At 54.2% G+C, this 9,502-nt stretch overlaps 1 protein-coding gene across 1 annotated transcript; it reads left to right on the top strand.

Annotated features, from left to right (window-relative positions):
* Positions 1–25: 25 nt before the first annotated feature.
* Positions 26–8,333, top strand: LOC149912761 (uncharacterized). The gene is made up of 15 exons (XM_090132643.1): positions 26–125; positions 323–2,138; positions 2,314–2,414; positions 2,608–2,733; positions 2,981–3,060; positions 3,393–3,504; positions 3,818–3,904; positions 4,069–4,158; positions 4,392–4,544; positions 4,717–4,868; positions 5,250–5,385; positions 6,243–6,394; positions 6,711–6,858; positions 6,962–7,099; positions 7,489–8,333. Exons 2-15 carry the CDS (start codon positions 2,024–2,026, stop codon positions 8,068–8,070), a joined length of 2,172 nt encoding a protein of 723 aa, XP_089988769.1. The 5' UTR covers positions 26–125; positions 323–2,023; the 3' UTR covers positions 8,071–8,333.
* The last annotated feature ends 1,169 nt before the right edge of the window (positions 8,334–9,502 follow it).

Below are 9,502 nucleotides of genomic sequence, written 5' to 3'. Positions count from 1 at the left end.
TTCTTTCATCATAAGTCTGACTGACTAGAACTTCAATTACAAAAGCCGTTCCTGTTGTTGTCCTCCTGTCCTGTACCTGAAGGATTCTCAGGCTTCTGTGTGACAAGAGACTCTCTTGTTCATTGGTGAGCCCAACCCCTGGGTCCCTCTTTGAGCCCTGCCCTGGCAGCAAGGCACAGCCCTGCAGCCCCCAGGTACACTCTGCTCATCCTGGCCTGGAAAAGTGATGGGTGCGGCTGGGGCTGGCATGGTCTGAAGTAGATGCTGGCGGGTCACTGCAGGTTGCTGGGTTTCACCCCTGGTTTGTTTCCTTCTGTTGCAGTCCTCCATTCTTTGGAACATGACAGTCATCCGCTAGTCCATTCTCCGGCAACACTGACAATCCAGATTCTGGGACGTTCACAGCAGCAGAGAAAATCAGGATGGGCTAGGCTTGTAGAACTGTGTTGCTGGCTCTGCAGTTCCCTATTTCATCATAAGTATGATTAATTAAAACTTCAATTACCAAGCTGTTCCCTTAGTGTCCTCCTGTGTTGAGCTTATGTGCAGGGTTTATGTAGCAGTGGACTGTATCTGGAACCACCATGAGGAGAGCCTGGGAGAAGAGCCTTCCCAAGCCAGCTCCAAATGGGAACTGTGGGAGGAGCCCACAAAGGAGCAGCTGGAGCAGGGCTGAAGGAGGCTGCATCCCATGAGAAGAACCATGGTGGTGTAGGCTGTTTCCCTGAGGTTCGTGGTGTCAAGAATAGATGGAAATCAGAGGACTGGTCTAATGCAAGAGTGCATCCTCAGCACGTTTGGTGGCCTTACTCCATGGGGAGTGCAATACTCCATGAGAAGTGCTACTGATTCTCTGGAGGGGTGATAGGCCTTTCATGGGGATACAGATCCATTGGAGGGCTGGACGATCAACAACAGCATGCAGTTCCACTAAAGAAAATAAAAAAAGTCTTTAAACTGGCATACACTCGTAAGTACCCCAAGGCTTATCTTCAAGGTCTATCAAGGGCACTATTCCCTCTGTGTACAAAGTAAGACTTGCTTCATGGTCTGCTCATTTTGCTGGGCCTTCGACAGATATGAAGTAAGAAAGTAATTGTTTTCCTAACTTCTTGCAAAGATGAAGTGCAGAGATGAAGCAAAGCTCCTGTTTGCTCAGTAGTGCTGTGTGCCTGGGCATGAGTTTGCCATGTGGAACAAGGCAAATGGGTTTTTATTTCAAGGGGAAAAAAACATCTCTTCTTATACCTTGGAGACCCTGAAATTCAGAGTGAAAGATCTTTGATTTTGGGTTTGCATTTCAAAATGGGACAGAATGATTCTCCGAATCTTCTCTGCTGACATTTAACTCGTACAGTGATCATAACATGAATAATGACAATGCCACAAAAATGCAGCAGAAACTCTCTTCTCCCTCAAGGTATGGGGAGAAGAGAGTCACCAGAGGAAATTTCTCGTACAGACTGAATTGGAACTGTGGTGGGAGGGTCCCTGCACACAAGAACAGAGGAAGGAGGGACTGAGTTAGAACGCTACAGCACTGGTAAAGGAGTACAAAGCAGGAGATGCTAGAGAACAAGGAATTGTAGATGGCACAATCCACCCACGTGACAAACACTCAGGCATTTACACACAGATGGCATTTGCTTGGCCATAAAGTATAAAGAGGATAAAGTTGCTCTGGCTGTAGCTGTGACTGCCAGAGCAAAGAAGACTGCCATCAGAAGTATATGGAGCTTCACAATGTACCAAACAAGCAAACACAGGACACGCTGCATTGGATGGGCAACATTTTGATGAATTCTCCTTTCCAGGTGGTAACAGAAGTCCTTGCTCTATGTCTTTGTGCTATAGTCCTTCCTACCACTCATCCTGATTTGTTCTTAGTGCACCACTCTGTAAAATCATTTGTTCTGTTTGGCACTCCTCCTATCTGCGCCCCCGAGCGCAGCCCACATCGTTTCCTCAACCCCTGGCAGCCCCGTGTCTGCCCATTCCCCACCATCAGCCCTCATCCCACAGGATGGAGGAGAGACCCCCCAGCCGCCCGAGGGTGGCCTGGGCAGAGAGTGGGGCTCCCGAGGAGAGGCCTCCACCGGAGCCCTACGAGGTGACCGAGGTGCAGTCGCTGCATGGCGGTGAGTGAGGGTCCCCAGCAGGGTGGGCTGGGGTAGCAAGCGCCCTGTGTTCAGGCAGCCATGGGCAGACTGTGCCAGGCAAGCAGGCACAAGCCTGGAGAGGGCAGAGCTCCCTCCTCTGTTTGTGACTGCCTTCGATCCCTCTACAGCACTGCTCACTCTGCTTCTTCGTTAGATGCTGACAGCCTGTCTCTCTATGGAGAGGAGGAGAATGAAGAGACAGAGGAGAAGGAAGCCATAGATATCATAGAACACTTCCTCAGGAGTACAGAAAAGGTAACATCTCAGCTGTGCCTGCATCTCTGGATGGTCCCTGTGGCTCTGCCTTCAGGCTGCAGGAGGGCCACTGGCTGGACAGAGCTGCTGCCCTCCAGGCATCCCACACTGCTCCACACCCTGTAATGCTCCGGGGCTGCCGGACACAGCTCTCCCAGCTCACGCTCTCTCCTTGTCTCTCTGTGGTGGCCAGGAGGAGATGCTCAAGATGATGTTTCTGGAGAGCATCTGCAGCATCTGCAGAATCAGCAAAAAGAAGGGCTTGTGTGAGAGCCTGGCTATTTTCTGCCGTGAGAAGAACTTGGCAGAGAAAGTCAAGGTGAGGGGACAACATAAGGGGTTGTGGGAGAGGGCAGAGCTGTCCAGGGACTGGCAGCCTGTGAGGCAGGGGTGGGCAGGGGACTATGAGTGCTGCTGAGATCTCAGCAGTGGGATGCAGGGTGCCTTTGCGTTCTGGTGCTGGGCTGGAGGCACTGGGGCTCCTCCGGCACTTGCTGACCGGCCGCCAAGTCTGCTGGTGCTGGGTGCTGGTGACTGCTAGGTCTCATCCTGGTTGTACTCTACAGGAGCTGCTGGAAAATGAGCCCACGGACCAGCTGTGCACAGCAGTGCGGTACCAAGCCATGCTTGCAATCGCCGCCTTGAGGTACCAGCCCAGCCCCGGTTTTTCCCACACATCCCCAGGGCACAGTCCTGCTGGCTCTGATCTTAGCTGGGAAGCATCCCCACGTGGGCAGGGTAGCCCTCAGCTCTGCCCTGCTATGGGCTTCTGCAGAGGTTGGAGGAAGCCGTGAAGCTCCCTGCACAGTCTTGGCTCTTGTCCCAAAGCAGGAGGCATCAGGACTGCCCTCCAGCCCAGGCCAGTCCCGTGGAGGAGGTGCCTCTCAGCAGGGCTCCACATCCCTTCTAGGGAGCCTTGCCCAGGGGGGGACCAACATCAAAGCGCTGCTCCCAACATCAAGGTCTCTCTATTTCCAGTGAAATGCAGGCAATTTCGGAGGAAGAAATAATACCTCTTTCACACGTGTGCTTCAAAGCCATCTTCTGCCTTCCTCCAAAAGAGGACCTGAACATCTGCCTTTACAATCATGTACGTACTGGGTGATCTACTGTAGTGCCCGTGCCTCTGGATTTTTCACGTGCAGAGATTACTAAAGATCCTTGCAGTCAGGGTCTTGGCCTCGCTTCCCCCACTGTTTCTCTCCCACTCTTGCCGCGGGCCTGGCAACATGCAGCATTCACAGCCTGGTCTGCACACAGCAGCTTTGCTGCCATGGGGCCTCTCTCAGGCTGTGCGTCAATCTGCGGATGTCCTTCCTTGGTAGTCAAAGGGACTCACAGCAGTTTCCTCGCGGTGAGAGGGCCCTTGGAAAGACTTTCACAACCTGCTGCTCTCTTTACAGACCGTGTGTGCTATGGAGAAAATGCTGCAGGTTCTGCTGGTCAACCATCGTACCTCCAATGGAGAGGAGCTGCAGAACATCTTGGAGGTCTGTATTGTGGAGGCTGTAGAAGGCCTGAGAAGGGCTGGGCTCTAGTTCAGGGGGGAAGCCCGGACAGATGCTGTGATTCCAGCCGGGAGCTCAGCAGAGCTGCTTCTGCTGGAGGCGGCATCCGCAGCTCCCAGGCAAACCAGCAGCTCCTCTCCCCACAGGTGCTGCTGCCCTTCACCCGCTCCCAGACAAAAACTGTGCGTGAGAGGGCCATGGAGCAGATCTGGAAGCTTTATGGTTTCTGTCAGGAGGTAAGGAGCCAGGAACTTTCCAGCCAGGCTATCTCCTGTTCTCTGCATCCCAGAGCAGCCTGCAGCTCAGGGGTACATGCAAGACAAGCTTGGGCACAGCTGGGAGCCCTCAGCATGTTTCTGCCCTGAAGCAAGGGTCTTCATCCTTCCTTTTGCTCGGGCCTTCCCCCTCCAGACCACAGTCTCTCACTCAATTTGACATGTCCTCCCTCTCTTTTTCCTTTCTACTGTAGCCATTTGGAAAACACCTCCAACCTTCTCAGAGAACAGACATCGTCCTCATGGCCCTTGAAAAGACCACTGAAGACTGCGCTGTTGAGGACGATGAGTGGTCCGAAATTATACTGGATATGGTTCTGAGTCAGCCTAGCAGCTGGCTGATGGATGTAAGCAGTCCAAGGCTAGATTACCGTGCCCTGCCCTGCCCTCTGTAGATTATGTGCATCTGAAGGCACTTCAAGCCAGCAAAAGCAGTGGGAAGGGCAGTAATGTCTTTGGCAGCGGGACAAATGGCTGCAGTACAGTGGCAGCAGCAATCTCCCTGTGTCCTCTGAACAGGTGCCGGTGATTATGAGCTTCATCCACAGGCACATGAAAAGCAGCAGCACATCAGTTCAACAGACACTCTTCTCAGTGCTGGAAATACTGGCCTACCAGTTTCCCAGGGATGTGCTGATGAGTGTGTTGATCTACCTTCCACCGAATGACAGGTACCAGCCCTGACAGCCCCCGCGGTCTTCTTCCTGTGAAGTGCAGGGCTCAGAGATGCTTTGGCTGCCAGAGCCACGCAGAGCTGCAGGGCATCCTTGACGAGCTTCCACTGTGCTTTCCAGCGCTGGTGGGCCAGTCAGGGCTGCAGCAGCCAATACCGACCAAGGCAGCCCGGGGCTTCCATCACGCTCCTGCCTCGCCCCTCTGGGAAGGCCATCTCAGCCCTTCCTGCTTGCCCAGGCTGGGCCCCCAGGCCTCCAAAAGCACGAGGAGCAGCAGGGCCAAGGCTACAGCACAGCCTGTGGCCTACCAGGACTTCCTGAGCCATGGTGCTGTGGCTGAGGCAGCCCTGCTGACAGAGTATTGCTCTTCGTTTGCAGCACTCTGCGTATCTGGAAGAACATGATTTACTGCCCAAAGTCATCAGAGAACGTTTTAGATGTGCTGTGCACTGTGCTCATGGAGGAAGAAATCTGCGGGATTCCCACAGGAGACTTGGGCCTCCTTCGCCTGACTGTGAGTTACCAAACAATGCACCGTGCTTTCCTTCAGGGCTCTTTTTCACCAGTTCCCTGCTTCCCATGCCTTGCCGCCCAGAATGGGAAGCTGGGAAAGGGTAGGGGTAGAGTCGGGGTCATGGATGGGGGACCAGGGTGAGCCATTGCCTCTGTACAGCCTGAGGAGGCCGCAGGACCTGAGAGGAGAAGTGCCTGTGGCCACACACATCTGGTGCCAATTTTGTGCCAGCTCCTGCAGGTCAATTGCTTTTCAGAGGCATGAGAGCAAGAGGCTGTGGCTGCTCAGAGGGGCAGGAGAAGCGGGCCTTGTCCCTACCAGCTTCGTTATTCTTAGTGATGTGAGGACCCTGTACTGGGAACTTGCTCGGGTTCTGTGCAGCAGAGCATCCATCTGCTGCCAAGGGTTACTTTCAGACGCTCCATGGCTCCCTTTGCTGCCAGCACCAGGTATTCTGCCCAGGTGCCACAGCAGGGAGGTGGAGGCTAAGCAGGCAGCGTGTGCCCCAGAGGCACTGCTGAGGGCCAGCCCTGTTTCCTCCTTGTCCCAGTGCCTGGGGAGCTCTGCTTTGACCATTAAGGGTGGCAGGGGAATACTCTGAGGCACAGACAGCCCGTGATTGACACTTGTTGCATTCCTTTGCATGAACACACAACACATCTGTGCAGAGTATGCCTCTGAAGCACCTCCCTTTGCATCAGCCATGCTAGTGACATGGCCTGCTCTCCACAGCTCTTGGGCATCTGAAGCCATTTTAAGCCAGCACAGAACAATGGGAGGGGCAGAAGTATCATTGGCAGCGGGGCAACTGGCTGTAGTACAGTTGTGGCAATACTCTTCCTGTGTTCTCCCAACAGGTGCCCGAGATTCTTCAGTCCATCCATAGAAACCTGAAAAGAAGGCTTGCGTCACTTCAGCAGACTCTCTTCTCATTGCTGAATATGCTGACCAACCTTTTTCCCAGAGATGTGCTGACGGCTGTGTTGCTCCATCTTCCACAGAATGACAGGTATCTGCCCTGATAGCCCCGTGGTCTTCTTCCTGTGAAGAGCAGGGTTCAGAGATGCTCTGGCTGCCAGCGCCACGCAAAGCTGCAGGACATCCTGGAGGAACAGGCCCTCCATTCCACTGTGCTTTCCAGTGCTGGTGGACCAGTCAGGGCTGCAGCAGTCAACGCCAACCAAGGCAGTGCGGAGCCCCCATCCAGAGGACGCAGGATGGCAGGGCCAGGGCTGCAGCACAGCCTGTGGGCTACCTGGGCTGCCTGAGTCATGGCGCTGGGGCTGAGGCAGCCCTGCTGATAGAGCATTGCTCTTTATTTGCAGCACTACTCTGGACATCTGGAAGAGAGTGCTAGCTCCAACAGTGACTTCAGGAATGCACTTGCAAGAACTGTGCCGTGTTTTTCAGGACCAACAGCTGTGCATGATCTTTAGCATCACCGCAGTGGATTTTGGCCTACTTTGCATGGCTGTGAGTTACTGGACAAGGCACCTCGCTCTCCTCCCACAGAAGCCAGAAGCTGCAGGGTGCAGGGGCTGGGTCCTGCTGGTTCTCACTGCTGTGTTGGTTTCAGGTGATGTGCCCCACTGAAGAGATCCTGCAAGAGTTATGTAACCCAGACCTCTTCCAGATGTTTCTGAAGATTGAAAGCTTGCCACTACTCTGGCTGGTGCTCAGAGGCCTTGTGCTTCTGTCAGAGAGACCTGAGACGGTGAGCAGGCCCTAGTCAAATGAAAACACTATTGGCAGCCTGGTGCTGGGGCGGTGGGCAGTACTGTGACTTGACCTTGCCCGAGACTCAAGAGTGCGAATGATGGCCATGGTGGGGCCTGGTGGCTACCCGGGGAGCTTTCCAGATGGGTTATTTGGGGGCCTGTTGTAAAAGGGGGTGGGACACAGAGACCATGCTCTCCGACTTTCCTTCTCCTGTCTCCCTATGTCCGTATCAGTGTGCCCATGGCCACCACCTGCCCAGAGTCTAATGCTGCCATTCCTGTGGCAGCTGCCAGAGAGCAAGGCGTGTGCTCTGAAATCAGGGCTCTTAGGCCAGGGTGGCCATTGCTCTCTCTTGATGAAAAGGAAATTGTGTGTTTTGTACAGGCAAGAGAAATACAGGCCCTGCTGCCAGACATCATGGAGACCCTGCAGTTTGGCAATGCGCACGTCACTCTTAATGCGCTGACTATCTTCAAAAACATCATGAATCATCTGGGGAAGATGGAGGCGCGTCCCATTGCTCTGGAGCTGGCTGGCAAGCTCCTGTATCTATTTAATCATGTAAGTCTGCTGTGGAAGGCTGAGCTCTGCAGATGGGTGCTTGGCTGGAATGCGTTCTTCTCTCTTTGCTCTTCTGGGCTCTCATGGGATGTCTTCTGGGCTCTGCAGCCCAGCAGGCCTCATCCCTGGCAGCTTGGTTGTTGTTGGCGATGCGAGGCCCCTGTGTTGTGGCCCAGTCCGACCACTGTGCAAAGCACCTGCTGCCAAGGGTTAGTGTCAGACTCTCCAGTTGCCCTTATACTACCAACACCGGGCATTCTCCCCAGGTGCCATAACAAAGAGGTGAAGGCTAAGCAGGCAGCGTGTGCCCTGGAGACAATGCCAAGGGGCATCCTTGTCTCCTCCTTGGCCAATGCTTGCCAAGCTCTTCTTTGTCGTGGTAGGGTAGCTGGGGGAGCACTCTGAGGCACAGGCACTGCGTGCTGGAACCCTGTTGCATTGATTTTCATGAATTCACAGCCTGTTCATGCAGAACGTGACTCTGAAGCATCTTGCTTTGCATCAGCCGCACCTGCTCTTGTGCTCACCATGGGCAACAAGAGAGAGTTGCTGAGGTTCTCCTGTACTCCTCCCTCAGGTGTCAGGTGAAGTACGAGAGTCTTCCATCCTCCTCTTCAAAGATGTGATAGAGGCTGTGGTGTGGTGGCAAAAGGGAGAAATGAAGAAGAAAGTACGCAGGGGCCTGCTTCCTTTGTTCTTTCGGAGCAGTGATGAGATCTCGAGTGTTGCACAGGTATGAATTTCAGACCTGGCCATTATAGAGGCAAGAGTGTGCTGACACCTCAAGGGCAGTCTGGGGTTGAGGGCAGCAAGTGTTGCAGCTCCTGGGGTCTGTTTCTGTGGTGCCATCTCCCAGCATCTGTTGCTCTGTAGGCTGCCAGGGAAGCCCTTACCGCTTGTGCAAGGTTCCTGAAGTGGCAGGAGCTCGAGCATCAGGCCGAGAAGAGGGATGTGCTGAAGATCACGGAGTGCTTGGTAAGGACAACTCCACAACCTCTGCCCCTTTGTTGAGGGAAGGAACACTGGTGGGGGGTCCGCAGCTGCAACTGGGAAGGCTCTGCAAGCCCCATGCCTTTGTGTTCTTGTACAGGTACAGCAGAGAAGGGAGAGGGTGGCTAAAAACATACAGCAGAGCCTGCTGTACCTGAAGGATCCTCAGGCTGCTATGCGACAAAATGCTCTCTTGTTCATTGGTGAGCCCAACCCTTGGGTCCCTCTTTGAGCCCTGCCCTGACAGCAAGGCACAGCCCTGCAGCCCCCAGGTACACTCTGCCCATGCCAGTAGTCCCGATGGGTGCCTCACTCAGGTCCTCCCTCAGGCACCGTCACTGCCTGGGGTGCAGGGCCAGAAGCAGGTGGGCTGGCTGGACTGCAGTCTGTGCTCCTGGGAGCGTGTTGAGGAGTGGGGATCTGATGGGAGCTCTCTACCTAGGCTTTGTGTGGAGCTACTGGAACCCAAGTGAGGGAAAGCGGAATAAAATCTACAATGGTGAGTGAGAACAGCGCTATGTGTGCTGGGGCTGGGGGCAGGGTCACAGCCTAAGTAGTGTGCAGCTGTGTCTTGGCCTGCTGCACACAAGGAAATGTTGCAGGGGCAGAGGAACATTGTTGGGGCAGATGGAGCAATCCTGAGCAGTAGCTTCCAGCTGAACCCTTAGTTTCACGTGCTTCTCCTGGCCTGGAAAAGTGATGGGGCTGGCATGGTCTGAAGGGGATTCTGGCGGTTCTCTGCGGGTTGGTGGGTTTCACCCCTGTTTTGTTTCCTTCTGTTGCAGTCCTCCATTTTTTGGAACATGACAGTCATCCATTAGTCCGTCATCAGGCAACATTGACAATC

Source organism: Phasianus colchicus, chromosome Z (assembly GCF_987193195.1).
Source record: "Phasianus colchicus chromosome Z, bPhaCol1.hap1.1, whole genome shotgun sequence".
NCBI classification, from domain to species: domain Eukaryota; kingdom Metazoa; phylum Chordata; class Aves; order Galliformes; family Phasianidae; genus Phasianus; species Phasianus colchicus.
Note: the sequence above shows the minus strand (reverse complement) of the source record. Positions and strands in the feature narration are given on the sequence as shown.